General features: G+C 51.0%; 2 protein-coding genes across 2 annotated transcripts in view; both read right to left on the bottom strand.

The window, feature by feature from the left end:
* Window positions 1–794: 794 nt before the first annotated feature.
* TAB1 (TGF-beta activated kinase 1 (MAP3K7) binding protein 1) lies at window positions 795–13,956 on the bottom strand. The gene is made up of 11 exons (XM_084632221.1): window positions 13,818–13,956; window positions 12,492–12,628; window positions 12,133–12,286; window positions 9,719–9,805; window positions 8,996–9,134; window positions 8,359–8,472; window positions 3,610–3,721; window positions 3,341–3,485; window positions 2,755–2,977; window positions 2,256–2,412; window positions 795–1,459 (listed from the first exon to the last, which is right to left on the bottom strand). Exons 1-11 carry the CDS (start codon window positions 13,848–13,850, stop codon window positions 1,252–1,254), a joined length of 1,509 nt encoding a protein of 502 aa, XP_084488347.1. The 5' UTR covers window positions 13,851–13,956; the 3' UTR covers window positions 795–1,251.
* Window positions 13,957–16,781: 2,825 nt separating this feature from the next.
* The window catches only part of SYNGR1 (synaptogyrin 1), a 38,433-nt gene continuing 32,743 nt past the window's right edge, over window positions 16,782–22,471 (bottom strand). Inside the window, exon 4 of the mRNA XM_084641473.1 lies at window positions 16,782–17,424. Coding sequence (XP_084497599.1) covers window positions 17,272–17,424 — 153 coding nt within the window. The 3' untranslated portion in view covers window positions 16,782–17,271. The remainder of the gene's footprint in view (window positions 17,425–22,471) is intronic.

Below are 22,471 nucleotides of genomic sequence, written 5' to 3'. Positions count from 1 at the left end.
CCCTGTTTTACAGATGGGGAATTAGAGGAACAGAGTGGTGAAGTGACATGACCATGCTGGGAACAGAACTCAGGTCTCCTGAGGGCTAGTCCATTGCTCTATCCACTAGGCCAGTCTCTCTCATATCGACGATAAGAATACTCCTAGGAAGCTGACAGGCTCACATCTCCCTTTGCTAAGAGACCAGCATCAAGATTCCGTTTTCTAATTCATTGTGCTACAATTTGCCCTCTGCAACTACAGTTCTTTGATTCCTGGAGTCTGCCAGAGGCAGACAGAAGGGCGTGTGGGGAAGTGAGGGAGCTTTAGGAGAGCACTCTCTGGACAAGACCTTCTGAGGATCTGAAGTTACATTTTAACTTGAAGTCCCAAGCTGTGTGACTGGATGGGGCAGGAGATTATGAGTGGGATAAAGAGCCTTTCCCTTTCACGTTATCAGTTCTAGACAAGCTCCGACCAGTAATTACCGACCAGTAATTACCTCCAACACGGTAATTACTCTAGAGGTCGTAATTCCTGTTGGGCAAGTCTCTGCATTACAGCTAAAACTATTCAAGCCCTGACCTCACTAAAAGTCCAAGAACTGCAGAAGCCAAGGAGACTAAAATCCCTGCCCTCTTGCTTAAAAAGGGCCCTTCCCAAAGAGGTCCAATACACACATGCAGGGAGAAGCTGGCATGCTACTGACTGTCTCACCTGTTCTGAAGGTTTCAATCTCTAGGGCTGTCAGCCCAACACCTTCCTTTCACCAGCACTAAAATTTCCTCTGAAGAAAACACAGCAAGCCACGCAGGTGACAGTAGCTATATATTATTTATTCTGCAAAATGGAGGTATCTTCTATGGAGTTAAACACTGGTATCACAGCCTAGTGTTTCTGCACTGCAATATATGACTGCGTATATACACACACGATGTACAGCCACTGTACAGACATCTTCTCTTGCCCTCGCCATAACAGAGCCCTCCCTGCTGACGCTGTCCATAATACTGGTGGTGAGGGATAAGTTCGTGACCCCTTCCCATATTCATGGGGTTTCCCAGAGAAGAAGGTGAAATGCAAAAGCCACATACATGTTGATAAGAGAGTTGCATCAGCACCCAAGCCCGGGGTTCATCACAGCCTGGATCCAGGTTACAATTCATGACAGAACCTGGCCACCACCTGGAGTTATTTCATTCTCACCTCAGTCTTCATTCGCTCCTCTAGGCGAGCTCCTGGTGGTTGCAAGGCACACCTCTCCTCCCTACATCAGGACACTGTTAATATTCCCTGTTCACCGTGGTCCATGTTCCAAAGCCGGTAGAACTCTGCAAAGTCCACATAGGGCTCAACACGTCCATCCTCATCTGGCTGGAGTGAGTGGGAGGGGCGGGAGCGGAAGAGGCCGCCATCTGAGCTCGAGCTGCTGCTCTGGGTATGGGTGTTTGTGGACTGGAGAGTCACTGTTGGGCTCTGACTGCAGAAAAGTGGCGGGAGAGAACACAGACATGTACATTTTAATCAGTCCATGCCTAGTGCATCTCAAATGCCAATGCCTCTTAACCGTATCAAATTATCCCTCCCCATGGCTAACAGAAACATGTAGCTGCGGTCCCTCACTCCTCCAGGAACGTTATGGAGACATGTTCAGATCCACTCTGATATTCACAGGTGATAAGAGAGCTGCCTCATCACGACAGGCCTGACGCACGGAGCATTTGAGGGGTGGAGGACAGAGTAAGAAAAAACTGAGGGTGAAAATCACACTTCCTTCCTTGCCCCTACAGCAGAGTCTGTCAGCAAGAAGCACTTTTCACCATGTGAACTGCAACGTGGATACGGCAGCTCCACTGTTCCTGGAGCAACTGGAAGGTGGGAACCAAAAAGTTACTGGCACAGCAGGAGGTGTACGCCCCTCTCTATGGCAAAGGTGGCGCTGAAATCAAAGCCAACCATGATCTTGCATGGTGGAGAAATGTCCCTCCCCAAAAATATGATGTAAATTCAACCCTTCTTTCTTTTCTCCTGCGTGCAATCCACCAGCCAGCCAGGCGACCTGCACAGCCACAGCCTCTCCATGGGCCAGCCGGCTGACCTGAGGCCCTTGGTCTAAGTCCAATGGAGTGGGTGAGCCCAGACTCCCCTACCACTGCCCAGGCACTGACTACTAGACCACCCAGTCCACCAAGGATTCTATTTATTCCACCACCCAAACCACACTGAGTGAGAAGCAGGGAGGGACAATTGGTACTGAAATAGCACACGTCATTTACTTAGTGAGCGTGGGTGTGGCTTCATCCAGGGTGGAGCTGCTGTGGGCACCATTGACCATCTGGCCTTGGGAAGGCATGACAAGGGACAGCGTTACGCTGGTCTTGCTTGTGCTCTGGGCACTGGAGTACGGCACAGAGACAGGATAGATGCGGCCTCCTGAAAAGTGGGGGGAAAAGGAACATAACAGCTGTCATGAGATGTGGGAGAGTGCATGGAAACCCCAGTGTCTGTAGTTCCCCACAACTGCCAGAGGGGCCTGGCCTACTGAGATCCTGTATGTCCCCAGTTGCTCTCTCCAGTGCCCTCCAGCCTCTGAATCACACTGTGTAAGGACACCTTGGACACCTGGTATTGAAGTGATAATTCCCTTAAGGATGTGGGGGAACAAAATCTCCATCAAAGGCTTCTTCCCCTGGCATCAGGTCAGTGTTGGCAGGACAGAGGGGTACTAATCTCCACTCCACCCACCCTCTTTTTCCTGTTCTCTCCCTCCCATACCTTGTGTCGGGGTCAGCATGGGCTGGCTCATCTCGCCCAGCGGGTACCCAAAGTTCCTCACCAGCAGCGTCATATCCTCATGCCAGGGGCAGAACTTGGATCGTTCCCCACCACTGGCAAAGGTGTCACAATGGATCCGCTTAACCCGGTCCACCACAGCCTGAGCCACGGCATCTAACGACGTTTGCTTAGCAAACTCGGTGGCGATCATGGCTGCGATCTCCTGACCGTGGAGAGAGAAAAGGACTTTAGGAGAGTATTCTGGGGGAACCCTGACCCAGCCATCCAGCGTGAAAGGTTCTTATGGTAACTGCCCAGTCAGATAGTTGGAGAGGCCTGAATGTCCCACCCTGAACTGACCTTTGTGGTCTGGAACCATCCCACTGCTCCATTTCAAGACAGGGAAAACAGCCTGGAAAAACCACTCTGCCAGAACAGCTCACTCACCCCACTGCAGACTGGGATGATGCATCCAACCATGGTGGTGCTAACAGGACATCTGTGCAAGGCAGCTTGCATGAGTGGAGCTGGCACGGATGGGATGATTTAACACCTTTGGGAATGCCTCCAGCCAGGAAGTTCTCACCTGATTGGCCTGCCCGGGCCCGTGAGCCGCCTCCAGAGCTTTGTAGAGCCCTTCTGACATGAGTACCAGGAAGCCAGTCACCCCATCCAATGGCTGCCCTCCATGGATTTCAGGCTCAGCTATGATGGGCTTAGATTTAGCAGCACTGAACGGAGAAAGCTGATTTAGTATTTAATAGAGTGACGCAGGCAGGTGGAAGGGGGAACCTGCCTTCAGAAGAAAGCAGGACTGGGGAGAGAGCAAGACCACAAAGTTGAACTTTTTCTAACCTGAGCAGTTCAATATCAGTGTAGCCATATTTGACCTTGTAATCTCCAATGCGCCGGGTGCTCTCTTGCCCACAGATAGTTCCAACTTGCTTTATTTTCCCTGCATCCAAACCTGACAGATAAAGAAAAAAGTTCATTGATTCTTTGATATACCTCCTGAATTTCCTGCACTTGTATCCTGAGGAAGGAGAAAGGAAACACCCATAGTTAAAGACACCACAAAGGGTAAACTAAGGGACATGAAGAGACATCAAGAAACCTTCAGGAACTCAACAGGGAAGGGAGGAAGAGCAGCTCATCCTGTCCCAGTTTTTAAAGGAGACAGCTTTTCCCCATCAGTTGCTCCAGGAACTTTAGAGAAGAGCAAGAGAGCACACACACACACTGAATTGGACACTTGGCCCTGGGACAAAAAGCCCACGACCAGTTCCAAAGCCACCGCTAGCTGCAGTGCTGGGTGTACAGGAATTCCAGAAGCACAGTCAAACTTTACAGCAAGGTTGCCTGTAGACCCTGCAAAAGGGGAGAGAAGGGTGTCTTATGTGAAATAAGATGCAAGGGACTCTGTCCAGCTCCCTCTCCATCTGCGACTGCCATCCCAGCCCCCAGCCTTCAACCCCACTACACCATCTTTGTAATCCAGGGGTTGAGTGGATGAGTTGAACAAGCAAATTCAATGCCTCTCACAGATTAGGTGCCTACATTAACATTAGCTGCTCCGGAGAAAAGGGTAAAAAACCCACCAATCTGAGCCACAAGCAGGCACTTATATGGCAAAAAACTTAGAAGGAATAGGAATACAAACACTTTTGCTTCAGGGCATAAACCAATCACTAACTAGCTGCAGTGAGAAAGGAACTTCTCATCTGGACAGGTTAGTTGTCCATTCTGGGGGTTCTAGCACCTTCCATTGAATCATCGGGTCATGACTACTATTAGAGACAGAATGCTGGACTAGGCAGGCCTCTAGAGTCTGATCTGCGCTGGCAAGTCCCATGTTCCTAATTATGACTGGACAATAGGCACAAAAGAATTTTGGAAAAAATTAGTTCTAAAAGGTGACTGTCGCCACCCCATGGTGAACACAGGAGTCCAGGTCAGACTCCCATCTGATTCCAATCACATTCACAACGTGGATGGTCCAACATCTACTCCCAATAGGAAGACACAGCCCTGAAATCTCCTCCAGGCTGAGACTGACTCAGTCATTTAGTGTGGCTGACTTGCTGGCTCCTGGCATGGATGATTCTTGAGATTGTCAGACCAATACAAAGAGGCTCCTGGTTTGCCAACCAGTCAGTGTGTATGATCCAGCCTTTACATATGCCTGTCAGTCTCCAGTGTTGCGTAAAGGCTGCTTGGAGTTAGATATCAATTGCCAGTAAAACCAGAAGGCACAACTAAAATGCAGCTTAACCAAGTAAGGGAGAGCATCAGGAACAATGTTAAACTTCTGATACAGTTCACTGACACTAGAGGTGGATGTAACTGCAGACAGAATCAAGTAGGATACACTGGCTGGCTAACGGATTGGGTGTGCAGGCAGCAGAGTGCGCAGCATGGGGCCCTGGGGAAAAGGAGCCTTATTTGACTGTTTAGTCCATAAGCCTCAGACTACCACTGGTTTTTGTGGGTGCTTGGTTGCATATATCACAACCCAGAATGCCCCTCCAGCTCATAGCTACTTCCCAGGAGCTTCTGGGGAACAGGATGTAAGGTGCTGGACTCACAGCCCTTGAGACAAAATCCTCTCTATCCCCACAACAGATACAGCACAGGGGGTAGTAGCAGTGCAAGCTCCAACTCCATATTATTCCTCATTAATGTATGTCAACCTAGCCCTGGAGGGACCTAGTCTGGGTGAGAAGGAAGTTCAGTCACCATGGCTCATTCATTCCTTGGCCTCTCTGCTTGACTGCCAGCAGAAGTCCAAAATAGTGCCAGAGGAGAGGGGGGTTTTGTGAGGCAGACACCAGTACGGATGGAACTGGACCCTAGCCCTGACTGCTCTTTCATCACCTGCATCAGCATGCAGAGGGCTGCCTATCTCTGGATCCACTGAACACAGCTCCCCTCTTCCTGGGACTCATCACAGTCCTAAACTGTTCAGGCAGGGCAGAAAAGCTGGGGGAGTTGCATTGTATGTAAGAGAGCAGTATGACTGTTCAGAGCTCTGGTATTTAACTGCAGAAAAACCTGAGAGTCTCTGGATTAAGTTTAGAAATGTGAGCAACAAGGGTGATGTCGTGGTGGGAGTCTGCTATAGACCACTGGACCGGTGGATGAGGTGGACGAGGCTTTCTTCCGGCAACTAACGGAAGTTACTAGATCGCAGACCCTGGTTCTCATGGGAGACTTCAATCACCCTGATATCTGCTGGGAGAGCAATACAGCAGTGCACAGACAATCCAGGACATTTTTGGAAAGTGTAGGGGACAATTTCCTGGTGCAAGTGCTAGAGGAACCAACTAGGGGCAGAGCTCTTCTTGACCTGCTGCTCACGAACCGGGAAGCAAAAGTGGATGGGAACCTGGGAGGCAGTGACCATGAGATGGTCAAGTTCAGGATCCTGACACAAGGAAGAAAGGAGAGCAGCAGAATACGGACCCTGGACTTCAGAAAAGCAGACTTTGACTCCCTCAGGGAACTGATGGGCAGGATCCCCTGGGAGAATAACATGAGGGGGAAAGGAGTCCAGGAGAGATGGCTGTATTTTAAAGAATCCTTATTGAGGTTACAGGAACAAACCATCCCGATGTGTAGAAAGAATAGTAAATATGACAGGCTACCAGCTTGGCTTAACAGTGAAATCCTTGCTGATCTTAAACACAAAAAAGAAGCTTATAAGAAGTGGAAGATTGGACAAATGACCAGGGAGGAGTATAAAAATATTGCTCAGGCATGCAGGAGTGAAATCAGGAAGGCCAAATCACACTTGGAGTTGCAGCTAGCAAGAGATGTTAAGAGTAACAAGAAGGGTTTCTTCAGGTATATTAGCAACAAGAAGAAAGTCAAGGAAAGTGTGGGCCCCTTACTGAATGAGGGAGGCAACCTAGTGACAGAGGATGTGGAAAAAGCTAATGTACTCAATGCTTTATTTGCCTCTGTCTTCATGAACAAGGTCAGCTCCCAGACTACTGCACTGGGCCGCACAGCATGGGGAGGAGGTGACCAGCCCTCTGTGGAGAAAAGTGGTTTGGGACTATTTAGAAAAGCTGGACGAGCACAAGTCCATGAGGCTGGATGTGCTGCATCCGAGAGCGCTAAAGGAGTTGGCAGATGTGATTGCAGAGCCATTGGCCATTATCTTTGAAAACTCATGGCGAACGGGGGAGGTCCCGGACTACTGGAAAAAGGCTAATGTAGTGCCCATCTTTAAAAAAGGGAAGGAGGAGGATCCGGGGAACTACAGGCCAGTCAGCCTCACCTCAGTCCCTGGAAAAATCATGGAGCAGGTCCTCAAGGAATCAATTCTGAAGCACTTAGAGGAGAGGAAAGTGATCAGGAACAGTCAGCATGGATTCACCAAAGGCAAGTCATGCCTGACTAATCTAATATCCTTCTACGATGAGATAACTGGCTCTGTGGATGAGGGGAAAGCAGTGGATGTGTTATTCCTTGACTTTAGCAAAGCTTTTGACATGGTCTCCCACAGTATTCTTGCCAGCAAGTTAAAGAAGTATGGGCTGGATGAATGGACTATAAGGTGGATAGAAAGCTGGATAGATTGTCAAGCTCAACAGGTAGTGAGCAATGGCTCCATGTCTAGTTGGCAGCTGGTTTCAAGTGGAGTGTCCCAAGGGTCGGTCCTGGGGCCGGTTTTGTTCAATATCTTCATTAATGACCTGGAGGATGGCGTGGATTGCACCCTCAGCAAGTTTGAAGATGACACTAAACTGGGAGGAGAGGTAGATACGCTGGAGGGTAGGGATAGGATACAGAGGGACCTAGACAAATTAGAGGATTGGGTCAAAAGAAATCTGATGAGGACAAGTGCAGAGTCCTGCAGTTAGGATGGAAGAATCCCATGTACCGCTACAGACTCGGGACCGAATGGCTAGGCAGCAGTTCTGCAGAAAAGGACCTAGGGGTTACAGTGGATGATAAGTTGGATATGAGTCAACAGTGTGTCCTTGTTGCCAAGAAGGCCAATGGCATTTTGGGATGTATAAGTAGGGGCACTGCCAGCAAATCGAGGGACGTGATCTATTTGACATTGGTGAGGCCACATCTGGAGTACTGTGTCCAGTTTTGGGCCCCACACTACAAGAAGGATGTGAAAAAATTGGAAAGCATCCAGCGGAGGGCAACAAAAATGATTAGGGGACTGGAACACATGACTTATGAGGAGAAACTGAGGGAACTGGGATTGTTTAGTCTGCGGAAGAGAAGAATGAGGGGGGAATTTAATAGCTGCTTTCAACTACCTGAAAGGGGGTTCCAAAGAGGATGGCTCTAGACTGTTCTCAGTGGTAGCAGATGACAGAACGAGGAGTAATGGTCTCAAGTTGCAGTGGGGGAGGTTTAGGCTGGATATTAGGAAAGCTTTTTCACTAGGAGGGTGGTGAAGCACTGGAATGCGTTACTAGGGAGGTGGTGGAATCTCCTTCCTTTGAAGTTTTTAAGGTCAGGCTTCACAAAGCCCTGGCTGGGATGATTTAGCTGGAGATTGGTCCTGCTTTGAGCAGGTGGTTGGACTAGATGACCTCCTGAGGTCCCTTCCAACCCTGATATTCTATGATCACTTACCCAGCTGGGAGAAGCGGAAGAGCTCATCCTCATTCTCCGTGGTGTGGTCCACGTTCAGCTGTGTCACCTGCAACCCATCCACCGTAGACTTGCACAGCAGTGCGCGGTTCGTACCTGTGGTGGGAGCAGCATGTGAGGACCTGGTGACTATAACGAGGGGGTGGAGAGGTGGAAGAGAGGGAGAAAATCCAAAGAGATGGTAGGAGAAAAGGGGAACAAGGAAGGAAAAGAGGGAAGGGAATGAAGAGCACACAAACCTTCACTGCAATCTCCTACAAATAGCCCCTCAATAGCATACAAAACAATCTGGACCAACCCCTAATCCAGTCCTCAACCAGTGCCTGCAAACACAGACAGTTCCTTTCTTCCCTAGGGAACCACACTACTGTACTCAGCCCCTTTCCCACGTGTCTTTGGTCACAAACATTAGAACAGCCAACCTTTGGAGAGGCACAGACCTAGCAACCAGCTTCTGGACCATTTTGATTTCACTGCCATCCCCAATTAACTCAAGTGCATTTCTCACAATGTAAGAAGCAATCCAATTGTTTCCCAAACTCAGGTTCTCCTCACTCTGCCAGAGCTGCAGCCACCCTCAGAAATATCAAGATCAAGCGGGTGAAGAAGAGGAACACACCTACATTGGCGATGTAGAGCTTGTTGTTGAGTATGACAGCCACAATAGCCATAGCTCCTCCAGAGATCTCCCGCTCCAAGGCCTTCAATCTCTCCAGAATCTTCTGGTACTGAGAAGGCAGCTGGTGGTGGGGTACCCCCTAGAACACAGGATAAGGGGGGAGCTTAACCCTACACAACCCATGGCATCGAAATCACAACCAGACACTGTAAGCTCTTCAGGGCAGGGACCATCTTTAATCTTGTGCAGAGGTGAGCACATTGTTTAGCACTGAAAAATAATAGTGCCAGATTTGACAGACCTTGCAGACAGAAGTCCTGTTTACTGGCAGAACAGACACTTCATAGACACAGAGGCCATGCCCACTTCCCTGCCTGTATGCCTCAGCCTTGTCTTAGAAGGAACACGCCTATAATGGTGAGTGCGGAGTTTAGTCTCCATGACCCATTCAGTTCTTGGCCTCTCTGCTGAGACTAACAGTAAGGGGTCCAAGTAGTGCCAATGGTGATGGTGGGTTAATGTGATGTGGGAATGCCAGGAATTGGATTGAGATCCCTAAATCATTTCACACAAGCCAACAAATGATCACCAGAGGGTAACAATTTTCAGTTAAAGCCTCCCGTGGGCCAGACCGAGGCCAGTGACCTAGAGACAAGAGGCTTCAAATCCCATCGAGCAATTTGGAGGGGGCAGGAATGCATCCCTTCACTAAAGTCAGATTACCTCTGGCAGTTGGGACTGAAGGCTGGCCTTCTCTGCCAAAGCATCATCAATGGACTCCAGAAAACTTCTTTCTGCCACATCAAAAGCCTACGAGGGGACAGGAAATATTAACAGGAGACAAGTTAACAGCAGCTGTTTTGCAAACACAGCAATCTGATGTCTGCTTACCTTCCATCCTAACAAAAACTTACACTACTCAACAACTTTACAAACTGATGTATAGACTTGTATATACACAGGGATCACTATACCCACCAGTGACGTGCAACCACTTTGAAGTGGAGTGGTGAAACTGGGTAACAGCACGTAGGAATATTACACAACATTTAAGGGCAGGAAATGAAAAATTAAACTCACAGGGAGACCAGAGAGATCTACTGCTGCTTTAGGAAACGGTTTCACAATCCCATCTCCCCATATCCTAAATGTTTTCCCTTCACTCACTATCATAAACAAAAAAGGTCAATGATGACCAGATACCCAACACAATTAATATTAACAAGCAGACGGCAGGAACACAAGCCAAAATATGGAAAGAAAAGGTTAACGAATGTTTAGATAAATTAAATGTATTCAAGTTGGCAGGGCCTGATTAAATTCATCCTAGGGTACTTAAGGAACTAGCTACGCAATCTCAGAAGCATTAGCAATTATTTTCAAGAACTCACAGAGGAGGGATGAAGTCCCAGAGGACTGGAGAACAGCAAACATAGTACCTATCTTTAAAAAGGGGAATGAAGAGGACCCAGGGAATTATAGACCAGTCATCCTAACTTCAATATCTGGATCGATACTGGAACAAATTATTAAATAATCAATTTGTAAGCACCTCGAGGATAATAGGGTTATAAAGAATAGCGAGCATGGATTTGTCAAGAACAAATCATCCCAGTCCAACCTAATTTCCGTCTTTGACAGAATTACTGGCATAGTGGAAGCAGTAGACGTGAGTGATATATCTTATTTTTAGTAAGGTTTTTGACACAGCTCCACATGGCATTCTCATAAGAAAACTAAGAAAAATGAAGTCTATAGACGAAATCACTATAAGGTGGGTACCCAACTGGTTGAAAAACTGTACTCAAAGAGTATTTATCAATTGTTTGCTATCAAACTGGGATAATGCATCTAGTGGGGTCCCTCAGGAGTCAGTCCTGGGTCTGGTACTTGTCAATATTTTCATTAATGACTTGGATAATGGAGTGGAGAGTATGCTTGTAAAATTTGTGGACAACACCGAGCTGGGAGGGATTGAAAGCACGCTGGAGGACAAGATTAGAATTCAAAAAGACGTTGACAAATTATAGAACTGGTCTGAAATCAACAAGATGAAATTAAATAAAGACAAGAGCAAAGTACTTCACTTAGGACAGAAAAATCAAATGCATAACTACAAAATGGGAAATAACTGGCTAGGGGGTAGCACAGCTGAAAAGGTCCTGGGGTTATACTGGATCACCAACTGAATATGAGCCAACAATGTGATGCAGTTGCAAAAAAGGCTAATAGCATTCTGGAGTGTATTAACAGGAGTATTGTATGTAAGACGTGAGAGGTAACTGTCCTGCTCTACTCGGCATTCCTGAGGCCTCAGCTGGAGTACTGGGTCCAATTCTGGGCACCACATTTTAAGAAAGATGAGGATGAATTGGAGAGAGTCCAGAGAGCAACAAAAATGGTACAAGGTTTAGAAAACTTGACCTATGAGGAATGATTTAAAAAAAACTGGGCTCATTTAGTCTTAAGAAAAGATGACTGAGGCAGGGACCTGATGACAGTCTTCAAATATAATAAGGGCTGTTACAAAAAGGATTGTGATCAATTGTTCTCCATGTCAGCAGAAGGTAGGACAAGAAGTTAATGGGGTTTAATCAGCATCAATGGAGATTTAGATTAGATATTAGGAAAAACTTTCTAACTAAAAGGGTAGTTAAATTCTGGAATCAACTTCCAAAGGAAGTTGTGGAATTCCCACTGTTGGAGGTTTTTAAGGAACAGGATGGACAAACAACTGTCAGGGATGGTCTAGATTTATTTGGTCCTGCCTCAGAGCAAGGGGTTGGATTTGATGAACGTTTGAGGTCCCTTCCATCTCTACAGTCACTTTGTTTCTCCTTATAATCCCCTTCTTAAGCTGACCTGTTCCTATGTCCAAGAAAGACTGAATGCAACTTCCTGCAGAGTTGTCAACACTGCACTAACGGAAATCGGGTGACAGAGGAAGGCTAGGCGAAAGTGAAATGAATAGTGTTGTTCCACATTCTCAAGCCAACTGCACTCCCAGCTCGTGCCAGATGTCCACAATCTTCTCCCCACCCTTTAAGAGCCAGGACATTGCTTATCCTAAGGCAAAAAGGAGAGTGGGGTGTTGATACAGGGGGAGGCATGGGGTCTTCACAGCAGAATTCCATTACCTGCAGCAGGACCCGGCGCACATCAGCATCACTGTGATCTGCATTTAGCTGGCCCAGCAACAGCTCCGCGGAGAGCCTCTGGCCCACGAAGTTGGTGACCCGGTTGCCATCATAGCCATTGAAGACCCCATAGAGATAGTAGTTGTTCTCACTCCTGCCAGAGAGGGTCAGGGTGGAGGGGTTAAGCGCAGGTGTGAGGTACAACGACAGGGACGGATAGCACCACTGTGAGCCTCTCCTAACAAGCCTTGTACACTCTAATTCTGCCCCATTTCTGACCCCTACTGTAAAAAGCCACACACCACTTCTGTCCTGCCTCTCCATCTGTGAGCTTCTATCTCCACCTGCAGCCCCCTTACCTGAATTTCAGCCAGTTATCCTCCCATGGGTGGCCTTCTGTCCCCTTACCATCTGCACTGTAGGAACGATTTGGAGCTGAGCCCACCCCAGACAGCTGGCAGAGGGGCAAGTCATCTGTCCAGCTTGGCTGCTGCTCCTGGGGAACAAAAACAGGAAAGATCCCATGTAGAATCCCAACTGGTTCAGAACTAGGGACACTGGGTTCTGCACAGGATGGAGCACCATCCTCCTACTTCATCACAGTCCTGAACGCAGCTACCCAGCCAGTGACCTCTTATTCCTTGCTGCCCCAGCGAAATTACTTAACACCACTCTCCCACTCTGAAGCTGAGAAGCCTGCAGCACTAGCTGCACCTCCAGCCCTCGCTAACAAGGAAACAGGACTGGAATGCACATCAGAATCTCGCACTCAAAAGAGCAGAGCATTAACTGCCCCAGATGAAGCCTGGTGTAATCTTTCATGCTTCTAGGGCAGGAGTACAGGTGAACTTGGGGAACAGACTGATCAGGTTTTGTGCTGCACACATCCAACCGCAGCCAGCAAAGGAACATGAAACAATCTACTGTTGTGAAGGTAAACAGTGAGGAACTCTTGGGGGCATAATTACTCCACCCTGCCCACCTACAACTTTTCTCCCAGAAAACATTTCCTCCAGAAAGCTGCACAGTCACTTCCCAAAACCATCCCTTCAAAACACAGCGCACACCTCCCCACCCAAATCAGCTTTCCCATATACATGCCTCCTATAGACATCTGCTTCCCTGAACAGAAAGACACTGCTTCTAGGTGAGCACACACCACACATCCCTGAGCATGCAGGTAACCCCCCCCCCCCCCACGCACACACACTCATATGCCGGCAGGGGTCTCACACCCCTCCCTAGAACCCTCACAGTCATCCAGCGGGGAGTATAATCCCCTTCACTCACCCCCTCCCTGTGCCCCTCAGACACCCAACAGCCACCCCCCTCCTCCCCTATGTTCTCTCCACACCCCCACCCCCAGGCGGGGAGACAGGGTAGCCCCACCCCCTTGCCTGTGCCCCCATAGACACCCCACCCCCCACCTATGCCCCCCATAGACACCCCCCCACCTGTGCCCCCATAGACACCCCACCCCCTGCTTGTGCTCCCCATACACACCCCCTTGCCTGTGCCCCCATAGACACCCCACTCCCCGCCTATGCCCCCATACACACCCCACCCCCCCGCCTATGCCCCCCATAGACACTCCTACCCCACAGCCCCGCGTGTGCCCCCAGCAGGGGAGTCACCTCCTCCCCACACAGCGCCGGGCCATTGCGGGGGGGGGAGCTCTCACTCACACTCTGCAGCAGGCTCCTCCTTTGCGCCGCCATCTTGCAGCAGCCGCAGAGACACGCCGGTCCCAGCCCCGCAGAGGGCGGAGGCGCCGAGAGCGGCGCCCTGGCCGGGCCAGGCCGGGCCGGCGGGTTTGGGGAGCGCGCAGCGCCGCCTGGCGGGCAGCGGGAGCGCCGCAGGGGCCGAGCTGGGGCGGGGGCGGCTGCCTGGTGCTGGTGGCCCGCCCGCCCGCAGCCTGGGGGGGGGGTTTCCCTGAGCCTGCGGGCGCCGGGGGACTCACCCGCCTGGGCTGCCCCACCGTGCGCAGAGCGGCCCCCCCGGAGCAGGATGTGGATTAGGGTTGCCCACTTTCTCGTGGCACAAAACTGAACCGTCTAGCCCCGCCCCTTCCCTGAGCGCCCCCCCCCCCCGCCCAGCAGGGAGTTGGGCTGCGGGAGGGGGTGAGGACGAGGGGCTAGAAATGAGGGGTTCAGGGTATGGGAGGAGGGGGGCCTGGGGTGGGGCAGGGAGTTGGGGTACGGGGGGGACTCCAGCTGGGGGTGCGGGCTCTGGGGTAGGGCTGAGGATGAGGGGTTTGGGGTGCAAGAGGGGGCTCCAGGCTGAGGGAGTGGAGCTGAGGGATTTGGAATGCGGGAGGGGGTTGTATGTTGAGGCAGGGTGTTGGGTTGCAGGAGGGGTTATGGGCTTGGGGTGCAGGCTCTGGGCTGGGGCCAAGGGATGAGGGGTTTAGGGTGCAGGAGGGGGCTCTGGGTTTGCGGGGGCTCAGGGCTGCAGCAGGGGGTTGGGGCTTGGGGTTGGGGTGCGGGCTTACCTCTGGCAGCTCCCAATCAGAAGTGCAGCGGGGGGCTAAGACAGGCTTCCTGCCTGTTCTGACTCCGCGCTGCGCCCGAGAAGCGGCCAGCAGGTCCGGCTCCTAGGCGGGGGGGGGGGGGGGGCAGATGGTTCTGTGCGCTACTCTCACCCACAGACACTGCCCCGCAGCTCCCACTGGCTGTGGCTCCCCGTTTCCGGACAATGGGAGTGCAGAGTCGGTGCTTGGGGTGGGGGCAGCATGTGGAGCCCCGTTCCCCCCCCCACACACACACCTAGGAGCCAGACCTGCTGGCCACTTCCAGGGCGCAGCGGGGAGCCAGAAGAGGCAGGAACTAGCCTGCTTAGCTCTGCAGCACTGCTGACTGGACTTTTAACGGCCCAGTTGGTGGTGCTGACCAGAGCCGCCAGAGTCCCTTTTTGACCGGGCATTCTGGTCAAAAACCGGAAACTTAGCAACCCTATGTGGCACGTGGCTTGGGCCCTGTGGCGTGGAGTCTGCCCGGCTGCCCTGGGGATCAGCTCCTTGCCCTCTGGGTTCTTAGCAGGGCCTCAGCCTCTGACCCAGCCCCCACCTTTCTCCAATGGGTCTGGACTTTCCCTGTCTGCCACACACCATCTCCGTACCCTCTCCCTCTCCCCTCAGCACCCACCCAGCGCCTCTTCCTCTCCTTCCTCGCACCCTGAACACTCCCCTCGCTGGCCAGACAGGGCTATGTCTGCACTGCAGCCGGATGGGCAATTCCCAGCCTGGACAGATGCACACATGCTAGCTCTCCTTGAGCCAGTGTCTAAAAACAGTGGTGTGGCCATGCTGGCACAGGTGGCGGCAGCTTTTAGGGCCTTACTAAAATCCTGCTTGACTCCCTGGGCACGTACTGTGGGGTCTAACCTGAGCCACCGCCTGTGCTGAGGCTGAAATACTGGTTTTGGTGCTAGCTCAAGCTGAGCTAGTATGTACCCATCTATCCATGCTAGAAACACCCTCCCACCCATACCTACAGCGTGATTGCTCATACTTCCCTCTTCATGCGTCAATCGCACAGGGCTGGATAAGGCACAGGCCTCTAGCTCCTGGAGTCATGTGATTACACCAGAACCTCTGCTTTCATTTTCACTTAGCCCTCATGGTTCAGAAGAAAAGCTTGAAAATGTGACCTGAAAATCTGCCTGAACCTGAAACAATAGATTGGAGAGGTGTGATCTGCCCCAGGCATCTCAATGGATAAGCCCCACTGCTCTGGGGGCCCCTACAAACACCCCCCAACAGAGGTCTCTGTGTGCCAGCCAGGAAAAGAGTACAGCAGTCCCACCCCCAGAAGCAGATACTCCTGTCCTGTGGGGAAGTACTGAAGGGCCTCAGTACTGCCATTCTGCCTCTTCTCCTGGGAAAAGAGGGCCCTTTGCTTTTACTCTTCCAAGGGGAGAAAGGGACCTTGAGGGGAGGGGAGGGTGTCCCTCTGCTACCATCATTCTAAGTGGGGGGAAGGACCAGGGGGCAGAACCACGGTGGGCCTATGTCATGGTGTGCTTAGGGTGCCTGAAATTGCCTTAATCTGACCCTGCTCTCCAAAGCTCTTCTCCTCAGCCCCAGATCACAGCTGGTGCATCTAACAGGTCTTTAAGGAGGATCAGTTCTGATTAAGTTCAAAACCTTAGGTGTCATCTCTCAGCTGTGTTCTTAGCCCCTTTATGCTGCTGGAGTAGCCAGATCTCCTCCATTTAGAAAGCCCCTGGTGTAGAGGCAGCATGCTTCTGTTGTCCTCCTTTGCAGCACCCAGCATAGGGACATGTTGGGGCTGAGCCCTGGGGCAGTAGAGGGCATGTCAGCAGCAGAAAGGGTGTGTGGAATGTCTGAACGCATAGGTGGCTGCGAGTATCCACCGTAAATTAGAGCAGCCCCTGGGGTGGCTCTAATTTACACCAGAAACTCAGCTGGCTCCTGGACGAATTCAGGCACCACAAAACTACCTTTGCACAACCTCTTCCCCTACGACTGGGCTGTGCTTCCTGCGAGGCACAGCTCAGAATCTGGGCCACAGTTGCTGAGGTCAGTGGCGTTACTCAGCAGTCTCTTATAACTGAGATCTTAATCTGGCCCTTGGTCAAGGCTAATCCTACCAAAGGAACCCAGTGAATGAATTTAGAGCAAGACAGCATAGTTTTTAAAAATTTTATATAATGATATACATGCACATGTACAGATAATTGGTTTTGGTCTTTTTCAAGAATGTGCCTGCACCTTTCTAGGTGAGGGCAGCCTGGTTCAGGGATGCTGGGTTTTGTATAACATCTTTACGGGAACAGGAGGGGAGATGTAAGAATAATCCCATCGCTTACATGAGGATTCAGATGAAGAGACCTCCACTTGTGTGACTGACACATTTTTGATATGAGTGATGGATGCACTGAAGGTTTCTCGGAACAGCAAACATTTCTCTGTGTGAATCAGTACCCAAGTGATCAGATGTGAAATTCTGCTCTTGTGTGGCAATGTCATGCTGGCCAGGGTGGGAGTTATCAAGGCTGGACACTCCAGCAGTCCCATAGTAGTCTTTCGTTTTGTAGAAAATATATGAGGTTCAGACACACAAAATTCTACTTTCAAAATAAACACCAGTGAATTAACTCAATGATTTTGAACTATGTCTATGAAATGTTGGGGGCCTGGCCAGCAGAGTCCAATCCCTCTTTGTCCACTCTTGTCTTGTGCCTGATCACATCTGTTTCTTCCAAATATGTGGAGAGTTCCAATCCTTTTCCTTCAGACATGGTACACGATCCGTTGGCTGGAGGTTGAACCTAAACAAATTCAGACTGGAAATAAGGTGTACATTTTTAACAAAGAGGATAATTAGCCATTGGAACAATTTACCCAGAGCTGTGGTGGAGTCTCCATCACCGGCAATTTTAAAATTAAGATTGGATGGTTTTCTAAAAGATCAGCTCCCATTCAAACAGGAATTAATTCAAGGAAGTCCTATCACCTATGTTATATGGGAGGTCAGACTGCAAGATCACAGTGGTCCCTTCTATCTTTATAATCTATGAAGGACACAAGAATGTTCAATAATCCAAATGGAAATAGATACCGTGTTAGAATGATTTCTTAGAAAAAAGGTTAATATTGGCCAGGTAAGAGAATATACTAAATTGAAGGTCCCAGTCCTGCAAACAGGTACAGAGAGGCTTAGCTTTATGCACAAGCGTAGTCCCACTGACGATGGTAAGCCCATGTGTAAAGATAAGCACATTTGTAAGCGTTTTCAGGATCAGGGCTTGCATGTGCACACACATCAAATAGGGAAAATTATTTTAAAATAACATTTCTCTGGAACTTCAAAATCTCATGTAGAGCAGAATGTTTCTATTGGGTTTATATATTAAAAAGATGATGGGAGCTATCTATTTTAAAACACAACTGCATTGCAGCTATCACCTTTTCTGGATTGCAGCAGAAGCAGATGCTGATTTGATGATGCCTAGGGTCACAGTCCTATAACATGATGAGCATGGGTAGATTCCTGTGCCTGCAGAGAGCTCCACTGAAATCACTGAGGCTGTGTATGGGCCCAGAGATCTGTCCATATGCATCACATTGCAGGATTGGGGAATTAGGATTGCATTCTGCTTTATAACATGTACATGCAGCTCCCACTCAGGTTAACGGAATTGTGTGTATATGTTACAACAGAATTTAATCCAGAGAGAGAAAGCACTGTCTAGAGGTTAAAGCAGACCTGCTTTAGTCCTAGAGTAAGTGATGAAGTGAGCTGTAGCTTCACATCGGATGAAGTGAGCTGTAGCTCACGAAAGCTTATGTTCAAATAAATTGGTTAGTCTCTAAGGTGCCACAAGTACTCCTTTTCTTTTTGCGAATACAGACTAACACGGCTGTTACTCTGAAACCAATCATCTAATAGTTACAGCCTTGCCAATCTGTAGTGACAAGCAACACGGCTGCTACTCTGAAACCTATCTTTTTTTTGGAGTGGGGGGGGTGTTCTTCCTTGCTTGCAGATCATCGAGGCTGAGGTTGGAGGAGAGAGCTACAGTTTTTTGGGAAGGCTGCAGGTTGGGTGGAGGAAGAGAAATGCTAGTCCAGCATAGCTGGGCCTGCTGCACTCATGCTAATCTTGGTCTTAACGCTGCAGAGCCATTCACAACCTGCGCATTGAAGAGGCAGGACCTAAAGCTATAACAGAGACTCTCCCCTCATCTCTCCCTTTCCCATCTTCAGCCTTCTTCCCGCAGGCTCAGCTGCCACACCTTTGCCGCCCCCTCCTGTCACTGACCAGCCACTGTAATAGTGGCTGCAGCACTACGTGTCTGGTCTATGAAGTGATTAATGAAGATGCTGCTGTGTAGTGCACTGGGCACTACACAGGAGTCAGCAGCTGGGCCTACAGGCATCCCCCCCTTTCCATGCAGGCTGGAAAAGGAGGGAAATGGAGAGGGAAGAGACAGACGTGTGAGAGAGAACTGGAGAGAGAAAAGATGACCCCTCCCTTTCCCGAACACACCCCAGGGGTTTAAAAAGGCAAAATGGAATAGCTTCCCCCGGAAGAAAGGCAGGGGTGGGCACAGAGCTGCCTCCACTCCATGTCTGTGTGTGCCCAAGAGAGACCAAAACAACAAAGACAATGATCCCATGAGGGTTCAGCCAATCTGGATTTTTTGAGTGGGTGGGTTTCGGTGTTGCCAGCAACTGTGATTTTATTGAGAGGCTCATGATATTTATTTATAATTATTTCACAGTCTCATGATATCTTAAAGCCCCAGCTTCTGGAGTCCTTGTGATCTCATGAAAATTTCAGCTTTCATTTTAAAATACAAGGCAGTTTCTAGCCTTCAGGGCCGCAGAGCAAAGCTTAAAAACATGGCCCCTAAAGGTTCAAAAAACAGAAGGAAATTAAAAGATGCCAAAATGTCTAATTATTTGAAATCTCATGATTTTTAAGATAAGCTCATGGGTTTGGGGGAAGGGAGTAATTTTTTTGGAATACTTGGGGTCGGCAGTGCTGCAATGGCTCATGAGTTATTGGTTGACACTGAGTTTTTAATGGGCTCCGAAGGACATTTTTGCAACCTACTAACATCTCAAAAGCTAGGAGAGTAGAAAGAAGCCTTTCATCAAATGCAGCCTCCCACTTCAATGGGTGCACTGTACTAAACTTTTTTTGGACATGGTTTTGAGTTGTAATCCAGGGGGACACAGATGACCCACAGCAGCACCCTAATCCTGGCCCAGCACCGCAACCCTAATCCTGGCCTGGTGTGGAGGTGAGGTGTTGGGGAGGGGAACTGGAGAGCAAGCCCACCCCACACACACTCCACAGTGGTGGCTCCTGTCCCTGGGGCTAGGCCCAGCTCCCCAATCTGGATGTGGCAATCTGGTGCACAGGGTCACAGCACTACTCAAGTTTGGCCCAGCCACCCCTCTGTCATGACAAAGGGCATCTGGGTCAAATTTGAATGAGTGGCATTGCAACCTGGCTCACGGGTCACAGCACCACTCAGGTTTGGCAGCCTTGGTTTCAGGAGTTCTGTGGGTACAATTGAACCCAGGCTAAAGCCCCAAACAAAAATGGATCAGAAGATGGCTCTGCCTTTCCTGGCTACTCAATATTGCCCTAACTAGAAGGAGGGTGTTGCAGGGGGAAGGAGGATGTCTCAGGGGATTGGGAAAAAAATGGTTACTTACTTTCTCGTAACTGTTGTTCTTCGAGATGTGTTGTTCATGTCCATTCCACATTAGGTGTGCGTGTGCCGCATGCATGAGCGTTGGAAACTTTTCCCCTTAGCTAAGGCCACACCTGTCGGGGTTCACACCAACATGAGAACCTTTTCCACTTGGCCATATAGGCCGCCCTGATAGAGGGCTTTCTACTGCCAAGCAGAATCTGCTGCACGGGAAGGGAGCACTGGATCTCCAGGGCATTTAGCCACAGAGCCTCCCTGCCGTCAGGTGCAGTGACTGCAGGTCGGGGTGGAGAAGCCGCCCGCCGTCCTGTGTAATGAAGTCCTGGTGTAGGGGCAGGACTACTGGGGCGTCCACCGACAGCTCTGGGAACAATGTGTACCAGTGTTGGCGGGCCCAGGCAGGGCCGGTGCAAAGTTGTTTCGCGCCTTAGGCGAAACTTCCACCTTGCGCCTGCCCCCCCCCACCCCGGGAGCCCTGCAGCAGCTCCCCCCCTTTCCCCCCGCCCTGAGGCGCTCGCCCTGCGGCAGCTCCCCTCAGCCCGGGGAGCCGTGTGCGGCAGCTCCCCACCCCAACTCACCTCTGCTCCGCCTCCTCTCAGAGCACGCCACCGCCGCCGCTTCTCCCGCCTCCCAGGCTTGCGGTACCAATCAGCTGTTTGGCGCGCAAGCCTGGGAGGGAGAGAAGCAGAGCGCAGCGGCGTGCTCAGGGGAGGAGGCGGAGCAGAGGTTAGCTGGGGCGGGGACCGGTTCCCCTGCGTCCCCCCCCCCCAGTTCCTTGCTGCAGGCGGCCCTCCCCGCGCCCCAGCTCATCTCTGCTCCACCGCCTCCCCAGAGCGAGCTTTTGGCCGCCCCCAACCACTTGGCACCCTAGGCGACTGCCTAGTTCACCTAGTGGTTGCACCGGCCCTGGGCCCAGGCTGGGTTGATGAGGATCACCGCCACCCTGTCCCTGTGCACCTTGAGCAGGACCTTGTGCATGCGGTACGACCTGCTGAGGGAGTCCGCCAGCTCGTTCCGCACCCTCGGGAGATAGAACGCCTCGAGGTGAATCGCATGGGCTATGCAAAGGTCCCAGAGGAGGAGAGCCTTGCGACAGAGTGGCGAGGAACGAGCCCCACCCTGCTTGTTTATATAAAACATGGCAGTAGCGTTGTCTGTCAGAACTGTCACGCTGTGACCACCCAGAGTGGTGTGAACGGTCTGGCAGGCGAGACGAACCGCCCTGAGCTCCTTCACGTTGATATGGAGCGACCGCTCTGCCTCGGACCACAACCCCTGCGACATGAGGTCCCCCAGGTGAGCTCCCCATCCGTGGTCTGACGCGTTCGTCACCAGCGTCGGGTCCGGAAGTGGGGGAAGGCCACGCTACCAGCGCTGACACGAGCGGTCCCGGCGGCACAAGCCCCACCGAGCCCAGAGCTAAGGGAGCTCAGTGTGAACGATGGGCTCAAGGGCATAACGGATCAGCCCTCTATGCCTGGCACCTTTGAGGCCGCAAAGGACCTCATCGAGCTGTCTGCGGCGAGCCCCCTCCCATATGGGGAGAACCCTCCGGCACCCATGCCTCAGGCGCCATCGAGGGGTAAGCCGGCAATGGTGTGCTGCTCGAAAACACCGTTCCGGCACCGCTCCCGGAGTTGGTCCCGGTTGAGCTCCGACTCCGCAGACTCGCATTTGCCAGTGGCCCAGAAGGAGGTTGCGGCAGAAGAAGAAGAAGTGAAGAAGGACCAGGAAGGGCACACCGCTCTCCAGCACCGCCCAGAGACTGGCACTAAGCCAGGCTTTTGAAGGTGCTTGAGGACAGCGTACCAGACCAGTCATCGGATCCGTCCCTTTGTTTCCTGAACCGCCTGTCCCATTTCTCCCATGTGTGGTCCACCATTATGTTGGACCGTTGGGTCTTACACATGGTGCGAAACGGGTACTTGCTGCAGTTCGTCTCCCTCCCCCCCCGCCCAGCCCCCTTCCCCGTCCCTCTTCAGGGACCCCTCTCACGAGCATCTCCTAGAGGAGGAAGTCCGCTCGCTGCTACGGGTGGGGGCAGTAGAGGTGGTGCCTCACGGCCTAAGGGGAAAAGAGTTCTATTCCCGATACTTTTTCATCCCCAAGGCCAAAGGGGGCCTTCGCCTAATCCTAGACCTACGCA

This window comes from Lepidochelys olivacea (genome assembly GCF_965140295.1).
Source record: "Lepidochelys olivacea isolate rLepOli2 genome assembly, chromosome: 1".
In the NCBI taxonomy this organism is placed as follows: domain Eukaryota; kingdom Metazoa; phylum Chordata; order Testudines; family Cheloniidae; genus Lepidochelys; species Lepidochelys olivacea.
This window is presented reverse-complemented; position numbering and strand designations above follow the sequence as displayed.